Below are 16,174 nucleotides of genomic sequence, written 5' to 3'. Positions count from 1 at the left end.
TCAAAACAACTTCATTTTTCTTTATAAGATATTGTCATAAATTAATTTACATAAAAGATTAAAACAAAGTACCCAATTTTGTATCAACTTAATCTACTAAGGTTAAGCAAAAATTTTAAGTTGGGTGAAAAGCTATGCCTCGAAACATTTAAAAACCACTGTCCTTAGGAAGAAGTTTTAGGATAAAGTGGCCTTAAGCAGGAAAGGAGATCTAGAGATAAAAGAAACTAGAAGGCTCTGTGTAAAAATGTTTATTTGTACTAATGCTTAGAATAGGAACTAAGGAAAGAAAGAAAAAAAAAAGACACCTCAACTCCAAAGTGACAGTGAATTAGGGCCTGCCCACAGCCAAGGGGAAGGACATTCCAGGCTGTCCTGGGATGAACAGTTCCCCCTATTACTTAAAGTGTCACCAGGCAGAAAATTAAAGAATCAGGGTGTGAAGACCTTACCAGCTGCTAGCCAAGTGTGCGAGGGAAGAAAGAGATGTCTAGGTGGCTTCCCCACGACCCAGGAGACAGGATACACAGAGCAGGCGGCAGAGGCTCCCAATTCAGTTAAGGGCAGGAGCTGAATGCCCAGGTCCAGGAAGAACAAAAAGGGGATTTCGGAGGTAGGCTTTTTCATCGAGTTAAAAAACAGGCACATTATCCAATATCTCCCAGTGGCCCCCAAGCTTCTGGCCTGGCCCCGTGATGCTTCCCCTCTCCCCACAAAACCAAAGGGAATAAGGAGGGGGGCGGGGCAGAAGACAGAAAATAACAAGGGTGGGGAATGCTTCAGTCACTAGAGACCAGGGCCTGTGAGAATGAAACAGGCAAGCACAAGGAACATCAGGGTGAGGCTGCTACTCCCCCTGGGGCAGGTCGATGGGAACCGGGTAGAGTCAGGAGCAGGACCAAGAGCGTCCTGGCTCAGGTAAAGGATCCTGGGTTGCAGGAACAGACGGCCGCAGAAAGCCACTCGGGGAAGGAGGCGGTGAGGCTAAGCAGCACGAGGGCATGGGCAGCTGCTTGCCAGCTTGCTCAGTTCTCACTCCCAGCTGCTCTGGCATAGGCCCCAGTCTGACTCACCTCCACAGGAAGGGAAAACCCTGGGGCCAGAGTGGAGGCCGAGATGAGAGAAGTGAGCAGCTCTCCCACTCTTTCTCGGAGGTTTGAACCCTGTGATCACCAGGGCCTCGGCCCAAGGCAGACAGAGTGAACGCACTTCAGGGAGAGCAGGGAGAAGCTGGGCCCACAGCCATGCCCTGGAGCAGTGTGCTGCTCCGTTCTCCCTGAGGGCCTGGGGCCGGAGGTGGTCAGAGCTACCACCTCAGCTTGCTGCTGCCAAAGGCAGGGTGGCATGACCACCCTGCGATTCTCTGGACTTGAGAAAGAGAGGGGGAAGGGAAAGTGGGTATGAAAAACAGAGGAGGAGAGAACAGCCCTAGATGTATGAGGGGTCGGGGGTGGCCACATCAAGAGGAGTTCTGATTCTGGTAGATGGAAGCTTTTTCCTTCAACAGGTCCAGACACAAGTGGCAGCTCCAACTTCCTGCAGAGAAGCATAAAGGGTTAGGAGGGCTCCACACAGTCCTCAGCTGCTGTCCTTTGACCCCCACCCCTCACCTCCAGTGGCAGGACTGGCTGCAGGCAGGACTGGAGGCGTGCTGCAGCAGCAAAGTCTCACAGTTATCCTGAGCGGGGACAAACTCTAGGTCTTCAAACAGCATGAAAAACAATTCTCAATGGAGATGAAAGAAAGAATCACCTGGGGGCCTTTTTTTTTTTTTTTTTTTAAAACTCTCTTTTATCCAAATAATAGCTGTTTCCATTTTCAGGCAGTTCTGACAGTACCCTCAAGAATGAGACATCAAGACATGAAATTTCACTTTTATAGAATGGGAAATGTGTGAATCTTATATAAGTTAGTTGACTTGTGGGGAATACTGTACAGTTGAAATTTTATCTTATAAGAGATTTAAAATAAAATACTCATCTTTGTTGCAGCTGTTCCACAGTTCCTGTTATTGTTGTTGTTTAGTTGCTGAACTGTATCCCCATGGACTGTAGCCCACTAGGCTCCTCTGCCCATGGAATTTTCTAGGCAAAAATACTGGAGTGGGTTGCCATTTCCTTCTCCATAGAGGCCTATTTTAGAAAACAGATTCCCAAGACCTCTAATAAATTATAATCACTAAATAGGACCTGGAGAGACATAAAACTTTTTTAAAGCAACCGAGCTTTAAATTTGTGATTACAGAAGAGCCAGACTTTGTTCTCATGGCCCCAAAGGCTAGAATAAAAATCATGAATAGAGGGTCTAGAGAAACCAATACTGATTCCACAGTAGCGTTTTCTGCAAAGCCCACAGACAGAAGAGAAGGGCTCTCTACCATCACCAGGTGTCTGAGCAGAGGCTGAGGACCCAATAAGAGGAAAAGGGGGCCAGCTATGATGATGCAACTTACTGTGACCCAAGTCTGGTTTCATAAAAAAAAAAAAAAAAAACCAAGATAAAAATCTTTCTGTAAACTGCCAGACAGTGTTAACTACCTTAGGCTTTGTAAGTCACATAGTTTCAAGTCTTTTTTTTAAAACTGTTTAAAAATGTAAAAATAATTTTTAGCTTGTGAGTTAAATATACTAGGTTCAGCTCGGTTTGGCCTGGGGTCATAGTTTGGAGTTCCTGACCTAGAGGCTGGACCATTTGATGGTTCTAGTGGGTACTCCCGAGCTGCCTGCAACTCTCTACTACCTCAATGTCTGACAGCACTTCCACAGAAAAGCCTTTCTACAGTTAATGCAGAATTTTGCCTATGAATTGGTATTTTATGGTTAAAAAAAAAATACCAAACATGCTGCTGCTAAGTCACTTCAGTCATGTCCGACTCTGTGTGATCCCATAGACGGCAGCCCACCAGGCTCCCCCATCCCTGGGATTCCCCAGGCAAAAACACTGGAGTGGGTTGCCATTTCCTTCTCCACCAAACATGCTACTTCTCCCTAAATGTTGCCTGACAGATAAAACAAACAAATGTGGTGTGACAGATGAAAGACAGAGTGAGTGCTTCCCTGCAGCTGTTAAAGGACCCTCAGACTTTGTTAGTGACATCCTCCTCTAGGAGGTGACAGCAGTCTGACCTACACTGCAAGTCAGGTCACATCAGGCAGTGAGCTACTTTCTCTCGCCTATAATGCTGGCCCACATCCTCTGTCACAGGAACAGCTCCTAGGCTTCATGTACTCCTGAGTAAGCTTCTGAATTTCTATAAAGGAGGGACTTCAGCACAGAAATCTGGTGAGAAGAGGACTTGTGGAGAGACAGCCACTTTTTGGTGTCCCCACTGGTTTCATCGAAGACCTTCCATAAATTTGAAGCATCTTACTAAGCACTGCTGGAGGGCCGGAGCAAATTGTTCAGGTTCCAGGTTCAGCTCCCTCTCCCAACTGGTGGAAATGAACACTCAAATCTGTCAGGCATGGAGTGGTGAAACCAAAGTCCCTCACTGGACAAACTATGTCTGAGTTTTGTAGGCTGGTTGAAGGATAACAGATCTCTCCTCTGGTAATTATTTTCTGCTCAGCATGTTTTCTTTTAGGCTGTCCATTTTCTGTGGCTGTACATGTTATCTGGTGATAATGTAAGAATGTTAAACCCTAGAAGTTGCAATGCTCGTAAAGCACTCTGAACTGAGTGAAGGCTAACAGCCTACTCCCTAACCTGGAAGACTGTATCACTGATAACGGGAATACACTCACTGTATAAGTGACTTTCCAAGTCACTAATAACTACTTGTTCTAAGTAAGAGTACAGGGAAACCTACCTTCAGGAGGCTCAGACATGGACGGGGTTAAACAATACATGTGGTAGCCACGATCGCAGTCATCACAGAAGAGCAGCTGATCCTAGAGGAGGTGAGATGGAAGAGGAAGGGGGAGGTGAACGACTCCCCTTGCCTGGGCCGCTGAATGGGTTAGGAGGGTTCTTCCAAGAGGGGCGGGGGCAGATGGCAGGAAGAACAGATGTGGGACCCTCTGGTCAAAAAACCACTGCTGTCCCGCTCCACCCAGAAAGTCACTGTCATCCCACCCGGACCCCAACAGCCTCAGAAAAGACCTCGCTACCTAAATCAGTTATTCACTTACTCTAACAGTTAACCAAAATACTGGTTTCATTCTCTGCATAGAACATCATAAAGATGTCACTCATTTCCTTGCTAATTGCTTGTTCACACAAGAGTGTAAAGCCTATGAACGTAGGGACATTGTTTGTCTTCAGCGTCCTTAGTGCCTAAAACAGGGTCTGACACCAAGCAGATACTCAGGGAACACCTGCCAAGCAAATCAAAGGTGGAAAGGACAGGAAAAGCTGAGCAGGAGTGTGCTGGGCTGGGGGTGGGGGACACGCACGTCATTCTCGGAGGTGCCACAGATGTTGCAGCACTTGCACTCGATGCACTGCCAGCGGTAGGTCTTCACTGCTGCCATCATCACGGGGGTGAATTGGAGGCAGGACGGATGCCCTATGGAGGAGAACGAGTGAATCAGGGAGCTGAAGACTGGGGAGCAGTGAGGGGACCTGGCTATAAGAGCCACTGGATGCTGGTGAGCCATGGGCCCCTCAGGGTCTGGGTGCCGGCAGGGGCTGTACTGCCCCTGGGTTGGAGATACCTGAGCGGCCACAGTCAGAACAGGACACCAGCTCCTCGGGCTGTCCTGTCTTCTTGTTGATCTTGGAGTCCCCCAGGCAGAAATCGCAGTAGTTGTTGGGCAGGGCCAATCCATCAGGACCCTTTTTGGCTGTAACGGGAAAGGGAAAAACTCAGATGATACCCATGTGGGCCTCTGGGTCTCTTGACATCCCTGCGAGGAGGGTTTTTCACAGCCAGGCTGACTCCTGCTTGCCCCACCTGACACCAGCTTACATTTCTGCTCCTCGGACCTCTGGGAAACTGGGGTGGGTGGCTGTGAGTCTTCTTTGTCCTCACCCTCCTCCTCAGCCAAGTGGGAGTGGGCATAGTGGTAACTGAGGCCTGGTCGGTTCTTGTAACGTTTTCCACAAACTGAGTGGGGAGAAGATTGCAGAGAAAGGTGTTAGGATCTGAGGGCACCTCATCCCTGCCCCTCTAAGCTGTAGGCTCCACCTGAGCAGAGGTAACCACCCCCATCAGCTCTGCTCAGGGACAGACCTTTACTGAGAGCCGCCTCCCCGTGACCAGGAACATCAGGCCCAGGTGCTCTCAAGCTTCCATGGTTCCTCCACTTACTAAAGCCCAGAGCACAGCCATCTCTACTCCTCCACTCAAGCTGTCTGGGAGACTGAGCCCTTACATTCTGCCTGCCCTGGGAATAGTCTGGGGAGGTCCAGGTCAGGAAGGAAAGGGACCTTCTATAGTTTGGGAATAATGGCAGGCAGGAGGAAAGCTAAGACTGCAAACTTTTTTACCTTTCAGTAAATGTAGGCTCATGCTACTCCCTATATACAACACAGCCCACCTCTGCCCAAATAAAGAAGTAGGGGTGGATCTCTCGGGGAAAATCTATCAACTGAGTCTGCTGGGGTAGCTGTCCCCCAGAGAAACTCAAAGATATGCCCACATCAGTGCTCTGTCCAACCAACGACCCCTCAACCAGCAAGGAGAGCAGATCCCCACGAGGCACCCTGTACCTTTGAGCAGTGATACCAAGAATACGGGGGTGGCAGGAAAGGAATGGGGAAGGGATGGAAAGGGTGGCGGGATGATGGGGAATGTTAGCTGACCACCACATATCTGTTTTGGGGAAGCGGGAGCAGAGGGAGCTGGGATAACGGGTCCCTCAGAATGCTTCTGAAGCCACCCCATGCAGTGGGCCCAAGCAGCCCTAGAGCAATGTGGTGGAGACAAGCAGATAGAAGCAGCTTCCAGGACTGTGAGGAGTGGACCGCAACAGAAGGTCCAGGGCTCCTATCTCCATGCCATTCCAGGGACCTTAACACTAGCATCACAGATGAGAAAGGCAGGAACAAAGGGAGAAGGGAAAAAGGGATAGGAAAACCAAAAGTCTGAGAAGTTGAGAGAGCTACCTCTCTGGGGCGCTTTCGAGGTATGCTTTTGTTTGAAACTATCTGAAAGACAGAAAGAAAAGTCATGAGAAGAGGGCCTTGGTACACTTAAGACAGGTACGGCAGCAGCAGGAAAGCAGAGCAAACGAGAGAGAAACCCCAGCGGTGACGGTGCTCCCAGGGTGGAGGGACAGAAGTGGGGTGAGTCAGAGAAAAGGGGAAGAGGGAACAGACGTTGGAAAAGTCAGCGTTGGACTCCTGGGGCCTGACTTGATTGGGGCCAGCAGGCCCAGATGTCATCTACTAAGAGGCCAACTTTGCCTGCTGTGTGTCCCTCATGGGCACCCCCACCCCAGAGGACAGCAGAAATCTCCCCCAGAGCATGCAAAGCTCACCCATCGTGCAGCAGAGGCCAGGGCCTCTTAGGGATCTCAGAGGGAACCAGTCAGCAGGCAGGACAAGAGTCCAAGCTTGTTTTACCACTTTCAGCAAGAATACAACTTTCCCTCCTCTCATATCCTGAGGAGCTGGGTCCAAGGCAAGGACTACCCACCCACTCGTGAGGCACTCACTGTCACAGGCATAGGGTTTGTCCCGATCCTCCAGGATGGAAGCATCCAGCTTCTTACGGGCACTGCCCACACCTTTACTCTGCAAAGAAGAGCAAAAAGATGCCCTTACTAAGGTGTCTAGGCCTGAAGAGTTACTCTCCTGGTAGTGGCTGCTAATCTCATTCAGGAAGGATGGCAGCAACAAGAAGCAGTAAGACAGTGGGACTCTGCAGGCTCCCCAACCCCCCAGGCTGCCCCTCACCTTGGACTTCCCCTTGCCCCGACGTTTGGGAGTGTCTTCTTCATAGTCCTCATCATCAAGGTCATCCAGGAAGTCATCTGGTTCTAGGATCCGCTGAGTAGACAGGAGGATTAGGAAGGGCAGAAATGAGAACATCCAACAGTTCCCCCATGATGGGACTGGCCAAGGCTGCCAAAGCCGCCTCCATGACCCAGCAGCTCCACTCCAGCCTCACTCCTCACTGCTGTTCTTTCAAGGCTTCGGGCTCTCCTTTCTCTGGGCCTTTCTTCATGTTGTTCCCCTAGCCTGGAATGCCTTTCTCACCATCTCCAAGTAGCTAAATCAAACGCCATGTTTTCATAAAAATATCCCTGATAGCCCAAGTAGCATGCCCTCTTCTGCCTCTGATCTGCCACCTGGGAGCATGTCAGCAGCGGTTCCCTTCCAACACCTGACTTCCTAGAGTTAAACTGGAGCTTTGCTGCTTACTTGTGGCAAGTTTTTCTTTTCACTAATGTGTTGCAGCTCCCAGGTATGTGAAATGGGTAATGGTACCTATTTCCTAAGATTGTAGAGACTGCAGAAAATGATAGAAAAGCGCTTAGCATAGTGCCTGACATATTTTTATGTACACTTTTCGCTTCCTTGTTGGCAGGGACATCACCTATGTAACCCCAGGCACTAAAAAAACTCTGGTGGCAACATAAGATGAGAGTCTATAGTTATGAGAAAAGAACAGGAAAGACAGGATGGTGACAATGAAGCCAGTCAGTACCCAGCGCTCATTAAGGAATGGGGCAGGAACAGAAGAGCAGGGGCCCCCCATGGCCCATAGCTTCTGCTGCTATTTTGATTACTGGGTGGCCTCTGATGAAGAGGAGACTGGTTTCCTCCAGTTTCCTTAACCACAGTGTTAATTGTGTACCTTCCGCGCTCGACTGTTCGTTACAGGAAACTCGCCCAGGCTGTCGTCATCAACTCGGGGATCGGGGGCGCCTCGCTTCTCCAGGGGGTCGGTGCGTAACAGAGCCTCTAAACTACTGCCGTCCTGAGAGATCAGCCCCTCCTTCTTCAGGGTCTGGTCTGTGTCTGCGGGCAAGGTCAGGAGGAGGTGAGGCTCAGAAGGGCTGAACACAGACCTGCCTGGTCTACAGTGTCAGACCAATCACAAGCCAGTCACTGTCTTCTGGTCTCTGGCTGCCCAGGAACAAAGATGCTTTGGTTTACTTGGCATCATAACTTATCTGTTTACTTGTCTCTTAACTATTAGACTGAATTCTTTACAGAGAGACTCACATCTCATTCATTTTGGTAGCTTTAGAATCTAGCACTGGGCCTGGTATGTAACAAGTGATTAGCAGGCCTCTGACTATGCAGAAGGGTATATCCCGCTCAGGGAGGACTGTGCTTTACCTGGTTTAATAGATGGGAAAGAAAGCCTTGGATCCTCAGGAGGGTGGGCTCGCCGCTTTTTCCGCCAGCGCCGGGCAGGGTAAGAGTACAGCTGCCCAGAGGCCAATCCTAAGGAAGGAAGGAAAAAGAGAGAAATCAAACCCTAACACAGCCCTAGAAAATAGTATCAAACACTTTCTACATGAGTAGCGTTCTAGAGCAAGGGAGGAATATGGATGGTGAGTGCCGGGGTTGGAGGAGGCATGGCTTATGGCTTATGGACAAGAAAACAGACTCAGGGGCCTTGGCTAACACATAGCTCTCCAGAGCCCAGCAAGACCCTGAGCAGTATAGCCCTGTGGAAAACAAAAGTTGTTTCTACCTCTCCAGGTTTCTAGTCATGGGAAGACCGTATGCATCCCTGGGTGGAAAGCAAAAGGGAAAACCCATTCAGCTGGCTCATCACCTAAGATGAGGAAGCTGCTTCTCCCTGGGCTCCTGAGTGGATTCTCACCTGGACCCCGATGTCGCTTTTCCATCCAGATATAACAGTTACTCTGGGCTACTCCCGTCTGTGAGTCCAAGAAAGGCAGGCGTACACTGCGCTCAGCACAGAGGCGGGCATTGTAATTGTGGCACTGCTCCATGGCATCTTTGTAATACTGCTCCCCAAGCCTGCAGAAAAGACAAAACTCAGGTGTGACTGCACACATGTGTGTTTATGTGCTGGGCTATCCCTTTCCCTTGCCATCTGCTTCTCTAGAAGGCTCAAGGGACTGGGAGAATGTCACTCTGCTTTTATTTGCTTCCATTTCTGCCTCATGGGACACCAAACCCCTTCACTTGGCCATTATAAGGAAAAGTATCTTACAAATAAATTACTGTCAGAGCACATGATTGCACCCTGTGTCTAATCAGTCCTTAGCCTAATCCACAAAGAGGGGAAGAAAATAATGTTCATTCTGTGCCACTCATGAATCCAACCCTTTGGTAACCAAAGTGCTACTTCTCTTACCCCTCAGGATTCTGAGAAGTTGAAGTTACTCCTGTTTACAAAGACGAGTTCAAAAGATCTGGGGGGACTTACTAAAGTTTAGCGAACTCCATCCATAAAAAGAAATTCAACTTAGCTATTAAAAAAAAAAAAAAAAGGAAGCTCTTCATGTACAAATATTAAACAATCTCTAAGATAACTACAAAAAAAAAAAAAAGGTACAGGGCTGAGGAGTGTTATGAGATGCTACCTTTTATGTCCCTAAGTGGTGCAAGAGAAACTGTAGGCATCCAAGAGAAAAACCAGGTGACTAGGGGACTTTCTCCTTTGTGCCATTCTATATCTTTTGAGTTTTAAACTAGCTATTTGCAAAGTAGCTAATTCTATATACTAACTTTACAACCAATAGAAAACATTTGGAAATATGTAAACACCCTTGAAGCCTACTTTCTACTGAGTACCATTACACTGATATAAAACCTGTTTGGACAGAGGCCTCTTCTAGACCCTTCTCCATTCTCACACCATCAATTTTTTAAAGAAAACCTTTTTGAACTCAAAAGACTTACTCTGAAATCCGAATTTTTTAAGCGCTTTAAAAAGCTGCAAAACTGCACCATGTGAGGAGTTATCTGGTTCTAAGAAGCATCTATATAGAACCAACCTTGTTCTCATCCTTCAGGGTTTAACAAGCACAGTAATACTAGAGCTTAAACTAATTCAATTCACATTTATATATTTGAGCAAACTTTTTCTTTCCTCGCACTATGTGGCTTGAAGGATCTTAAAGTCTGCCAACCAGGGACTGAACCTATGCCCTTAGCAGTGAAAGTGCCGACTCCTAACCACTGGACCACCAGGGAATTCCCCTTGATTGATCTTAAAGTAAACAAACTGAGGGCAGATGATTTCTTTCCCACAATATCCTCAGCACCCATGAAGGTATCTGGAATATCCTGACTCAGAAGTAAAAAGATCTGGCTTGGCTGCAAGTCACCACATAAATGTGGACATTTAGTTAACCCACATGGACCTCAGGTATGCTAGTGACTACTGCTGCTGCTGCTAAGTCGCTTCAGTCGTGTCTGACTCTGTGAGACCCCATAGACAGCAGCCCATCAGGCTCCACCGTCCCCGGGATTCTCCAGGCAAGAACACTGGAGTGGGTTGCCATTTCCTTCTCCAATGCGTGAAAGTAAAAAGTGAAAGTGAAGTTGCTCAGTTGTGTCTGACTCGTAGCACTGCCATGGACTGCAGCCCACCAGGCTCCTCCGTCCATGGGATTTTCCAGGCAAGAGTACTGGAGTGGGGTGCCTACTAACTAGGGACGCTGAACCAGATAAGCTCTGACATATTCTACAAGAGGGAGACTCCAAGCATGAGAAGTTGAACACAGCAAATCTCTGTCGCTTATGTTCATAACTCAACCTGCAGCAACAAACCCTGCTCTGGAATCTAAGAGCAGCTTTCATGGGGCAGCCACAATAGACGACTGAGGCACAGCTTAGAACGTTCCCAGCAACCAACAAAGACACACATTGCACGCAGGCAGTGACACCACAAGACAGTCTGGCTTGAGTCAACATGCTGTAATGACTGTAATTTGAGGTAGGCATGAAGCCTGTGCTGGAGAGTAAAGAGAAGGAATAGGCTCATATTTGCTCGCCTTTAGGAGGCAGCCATGTCCTCACTAAACAGAGGAAAATTGGATAAACAAGGCTAAGTGCGGCAGCGCCTTTGTTTCTGCTGATGGAAATTGATACTGACACTGTAAGTCAGATGGAAGGAAGGGCTAGACAGGCTGAGAACTGCAAAGTCAGAGCAAGGAGGCTGGAAACTGTGTGGCGGGGGGGGGGGGGTGTTGAGATATGGATGAGAGAGAGATGTTCTATCAAAGCTGTGAGTTAAAAGGGATTTCAGAAGGTGGGGCAAACTGCATTGTGAATGAGAGAGTTGATAACGAAATACAAGTTGGAGGAAGAGAGGATCTGATGAGAATAGAGCAAGGAAGAATGAGAGTTCTCTTAAGAATCTAAGGCTCCTACTGCAAGAAATTTTAAGCTAACATCATTCTTCAGATCTTGTTACCTAACTTAGAGGATTTCAAAACCACTCAGCAACCACAGCTCTTTTATACTATTATTTTACCCTGGTAAGATCCGTTAAAGATTGTTTCAATTCTGACACCACATTTGGGAGGGACAGAGAATTTACAAATAGGAAAATTCTTCTCCCAGAACAAGATGCAAGTCAGAAAAGATGAGCTAGTAGTCCTGACCTCGATGTAAAACCTCAGCAGTCAGAAGACTAGGCACACCGTGGTCAAGAAAAGGATCTCTTTCCAGGACGAGAACGGTACAGGAAGGCTGAAATCTCTTTTTAAAGAGCAGGTTCTGTAGGCAAATGTATTAACTGTGGTCCACAGCTCTTTACAGGTAGAACCGAGGAGCAGAAAGTTGGTTATTTATTACTGGTACCCAGGAATCAGGAGTTGGTGACCCTCACTATCTCTACAGATCTTTAAAGAGAAACAAGTTCTATTTAAACCGGCAACCCCTCACTTCCAATATTGCATAAAAGGGTTGGTGACCTTATTTCCCAGATGAAAGTCTTCCAACATAAACAATCTCACTACGTAAAACTCTTACACCTAGGCAAGTTTTGACATTCCCCCATTACAGTAAGCTTTCCACGGTAGAAGCTTTGATTCTTTTTCGAGAGGCATGAAACCTGTGTAAAACCTCCCTGTACAATGGGACAGGGGCAGTCAACAAAGAGAAAGGCAGGGAAACAAAGAAGGAACATCTGAGTCAGTATGGATAACATATAAATGGTATATCAGCAGCGTCATTTCTAAATTGAGGGAAATGTCAGCTTGGAGAGAGAGCTGGGGAAACTGAAGTGGGCAGATCAGAGAGGAAGATAATAGTGTTGGGAGGAGGGGTGGCTGAAAGGGGCAGCAGGATGGAGCTGAAAGCATGTTAGAAAAAAAAAAAAACCACAACCAAAAAACCCACAAGGAAAAGGCACTTAGCTTAATGGAAGTGGGAAAGCATTCTCAAAGAAAAGGCTCCAGGCAGGGGGAGGGAGAGAAGCAATGTACCCTTAGAAAAAATGCTCTTGTGAAGAGTGGGGCTCAGTCTACTACAAAGACAGATGAGAAGCTGTGTGCCCCTTAGAAGAGTTCCCAAACCTTTACCTTCTCACCCAGTCAAAATCCAAAAGCCAAGCTGGACAACTGGACACCTCATTTTTCCTACCCCTGCACCAAGCCAAATGTGTCCATTAAAGAGCTTGCTATTGGCCGACAGGGGTGGGGGGCAAGAACCCATTGCAAAACTCATTTAGATTCTTCTTCGGGGAGGAGGCTGGGTTAAATCAAGTCCCAAAGCATTTTTAACTCACAGCTAACAGGCCATTCTTAGTTTGCCAAACGACCATGAACTTTAACTTTGCTTGAAATCTGCCCAGTCCAAGAGTATTGCAAAGCGAAGACGGCCGACCTAGATGCCCCTCGGGGCGGCCAGGGCATACTGGACTGCGTCCGTCCAGTGCCCGCTTTCTGACGGTTGGGACTGGCCGGCGCCAAGCCCCTCTTCCCTGAAGTTCTTTCCCTCTGTATCGGCTCCTCCACAAATTCTTCCCAGGAATATTTTTGGTCTCGGGTACCTGATACTAAAAGGACCACCCCACCCCCGCCCCCGCCCGCCCAGGAACGTCACGGGGCTGTTCAGAACAAAACAGCCCTGAGCGCTTAACGGCGCCAGGGCGGCCGAGCCTGCTCCGCCGGGGCCCGCTGCGGGCAGCCGATGGGGAGGGGTCGGCGGCCGGGCTTCGCGGGGGTCGGCCCGGCTCCGCCGAACTGAGGTGAACCCGGGACCGTCTCTCGTACGCAACAAGGAAGCCATACTCTGGAAACCTTCCGCCTAAAGGAGCGCCCAGCCCCACAGGGAGGCTGCCCGTTAGGGGCTCCCGTGTGCCCCCCTCAGGGCCTCCACAAGTTTCTAAAGAAGCGCAACGTCTTCTCCCGAGTCTCCTGTTGCCCTCCCCTCTAGGAGTCGCAACACGGCCTGTCCGGGCACGTCCCTCTCTCCGCCTCGTCCGTTCCCACACCGCCCCCTGCTTCCAGGTCCCTCACAAGACCTCCCAGCCTAGAAGAGAAAGAAACGGCCACTCACAGCTTCACTACATTTTCCACCACAGCCGCCATCTTCCCGGCTCCTCTCCCTCAGGCCGGGAGGCCCAGAGCCCGCAGCGCGCAGGCGCTGGGACCGCAGGGGGAACCAATTTCCTTGTCCTTCTGCGCAAGCGCCACCCGGGCGCGTGCGCCCGAGAGCGAGCGGCGGAGAATGAGCTTCTGGCCGGTTCTCCCCGGCCTGGAAACCCGGGGACGAATGCGTAGGCGCAATAGAGGCGGGCGCGCGCCCCGAGGCTTCTGCTCCTGTTTTGCCTCATCCGTTTAGTGAGAAGGGAGAAGGGAGGGAGAATGTGACCATGTCCAGAAATGAGGAGGTGAGAGGTTGGTGAGAACTGGCAAGCCCAGAGATGGTCTAGATGGAGGTCATGTGTCCTGTTACCTCGCCGACCTTTAACCTCGTAGTTAATAGCCCTTTGCCCTCACGTACAGACTAGGGTTTGGTGGGTAGCCGAAGGTAAGAGCAGTGCACACTCCTCTTGGGCTGCACATTTTTGGGAGAGAAATATTAACTCCAAGAACCTGGCAAATCTTTAGCCCGAATATTGGGTTCTGACAAAAGTTCCCCCACCTTCCTGCCACCAACTTAATTGATCCCCACCTCTTCTCCCCTGCTTCCTACCCCTAAGCTCTTTTCCTCCTCTGAAGAACTTCTCTCCTGTAGCTTCCTCTCCTCTACCATTCACTTCTCCTTCACTATTGAATCATGCAAATTCATCTGCAAACATGGCTTAATATCCTCTTTTAAAAATATCAGAGCCCTTCCTTAAGCCCTTTTTTGCCTTTATCACCCTCTTTCTTTTCACCCTTTCAGAGCACATATTCTGTTTATACTTACTATCTCTGTTGATTTATTTCCAAGTGTCTCTCTGCCCAGTTTAATGGGGATTTTGTTCTCATCAGTTCATTGAAACAGCTAACAAAGACACCACGATCTCCATTTCAACAGATTTAGAGATCTCCCTGTCTTTATCAGCCTATCAACCCCCATGACAACACTAGCCATTCACTTCTTTTTCAAACTCATCTCTGAGACACACATTCTCCTGGGTGTCTGCCTATCACACTGGCAGCTCCTTCAGCTTCTTTTGCTGGCTCGCTATCCTTACATCTACCTAGACCCATCAGAGTCCCCAGGGCTTGGTGTTTCATCCTGGTAATATGCCATATTTCATCAATTCTAAGATGCACGTATTCTCTGTCCGCCCCCCCCCCCCTTTTAGTATTTCAGAATCAGGACACATCTTACCATCACTGTGCCTTAAAATCAAGTTTGGCAAGTGAGAGTTGAGTGGTATTTGTCATTGTTTACCCTGCACCAAATTTGCAGAATAGAGGTCAGCAGCTTGGAAGGAAAACCTAGTGACAATACTGTTGCACTCTTGTTCCCCAAATGATTCTGGGAATCAAAGGTGACGCCAAAAGAATTCAAAAGTATGTGTTTCAGCATGAATGTTTGTGAAAAGTGGAAGTGTTAGTTGCTCAGTTGTGTTCGACTCTGCGACCCCATGGACTGTAGCCCATCTGGCTCCTCTGCCAGTGGAATTCTCCAGACAAGGACACGAGTGGGTAGCCATTCCCTCCTCCAGGGGATCTTCCCAACTCAGGGATCAAATCCCAGTCTCGTGCATTGCAGGCAGATTCTTTACTGTCTGAACCACCAGGGAAGCCCCCACCCCGAAATTCATAGGTTTAAGTCCTACCCACTAAGTCTGATAGTATTTGGAGGTGGGGTCTTTCAGAAGTAATTAAGTTTAGATGCAGTCTGAGGGTGGAGTTCTCATGGTGGGATTGGTGCCCTTCCAGAAGAGGAAGCTGGAGATCTCTCCATGAGGAAAGGCCATGTGAGGACCCAGCAAGAAAGCAGATGTCCACAAGCCAGGAAGTGGAATTCCATCAGGAACCAAATTTGCTGGCACCTTGATCTTGGATTTCCCAGCCTCCAGAATTGTCAGAAATAAATATCTGTTGTCTATGGTACTTTGTTACAACAGCCTGAGCTAAGACAGTGTGCAAGCACTGAACTGAACACACACATACCCTCTGACCCAGCAATTCTATTCGTGCATGCATATATGAAAAACCATGTATAAGAATGCTCACAACAGTATTAATTGTATTAGCCCCAAACTAGAACATTCCAAATGCCCATAGCACTAGAGTGGATTAAGCAACATGGAAAAGAACAAACTATTGCTACACAACAGCATGAATGAATCTCAAAAACTTAATATTTGAAAAAAAGAAGCCAATTTCCAAAGAGGACATATTGTGTGATTCCATTTATATCAAATTAAATAATCACACATGCTAAACTATGGGGGCAGAAGTCAGGAAAGTGGTTCACTTTGGAAGATAATAGCAAGGAGGGGGCATAAGGTGGCTACCAAGGTGCTAGTAATATTGCTTTTCTGGGTTACATAAGTTTGTTCACTTAGATTCATTGACCTACCCTAGATTTGTGCACTTCTCTGTAGGTATGTCTCAATAAAAGTTTTTAAATAAAAGATATTAGTAATGATAATTAGCTTAGTTCTCTGTTATTGGAAAGGCAGTTTATGAGCCCAGTACCAATGGCTTTTGATTCTTTTAGGATTTTTTCTTTCTTTTATTTATTTGGTTGTGCTGGGTCTTAGTTGCCATATGTAGGATCTCTGATCTTTGTTGCAGCATGTAGGATCTTTAGTTGTGACGTGTGGACACTTTGTTGGGGCATGTGGGATCTAGTTCCTTGAACAGGGATCAAACCTGGGCCCCCCTGCATTGGGAGTATA

At 48.1% G+C, this 16,174-nt stretch overlaps 1 protein-coding gene across 2 annotated transcripts; it reads right to left on the bottom strand.

Moving 5' to 3' along the window:
- Positions 1-235: 235 nt before the first annotated feature.
- On the bottom strand, positions 236-13,535 carry DPF2 (double PHD fingers 2). 2 transcript variants are annotated; one of them, XM_065937713.1, is made up of 12 exons: positions 13,384-13,535; positions 8,726-8,886; positions 8,233-8,340; positions 7,745-7,908; positions 6,841-6,933; positions 6,600-6,678; positions 6,049-6,090; positions 4,910-5,047; positions 4,656-4,784; positions 4,395-4,507; positions 3,809-3,890; positions 236-1,536 (listed from the first exon to the last, which is right to left on the bottom strand). In XM_065937713.1, exons 1-12 carry the CDS (start codon positions 13,413-13,415, stop codon positions 1,460-1,462), a joined length of 1,218 nt encoding a protein of 405 aa, XP_065793785.1. In that variant the 5' UTR covers positions 13,416-13,535; the 3' UTR covers positions 236-1,459. The 2 variants fall into 2 exon arrangements, with proteins under 2 accessions (XP_065793785.1, XP_065793786.1); XM_065937714.1 differs by lacking the exon at positions 6,049-6,090.
- Between the last annotated feature and the right edge of the window lie 2,639 nt (positions 13,536-16,174).

The sequence above is a fragment of the Muntiacus reevesi genome, chromosome 5 (genome assembly GCF_963930625.1).
Source record: "Muntiacus reevesi chromosome 5, mMunRee1.1, whole genome shotgun sequence".
NCBI classification, from domain to species: Eukaryota; Metazoa; Chordata; class Mammalia; order Artiodactyla; family Cervidae; genus Muntiacus; species Muntiacus reevesi.
The sequence above is the reverse complement of the archived record's forward strand: the minus strand, read 5'-3'. Positions and strand labels throughout refer to the sequence as shown.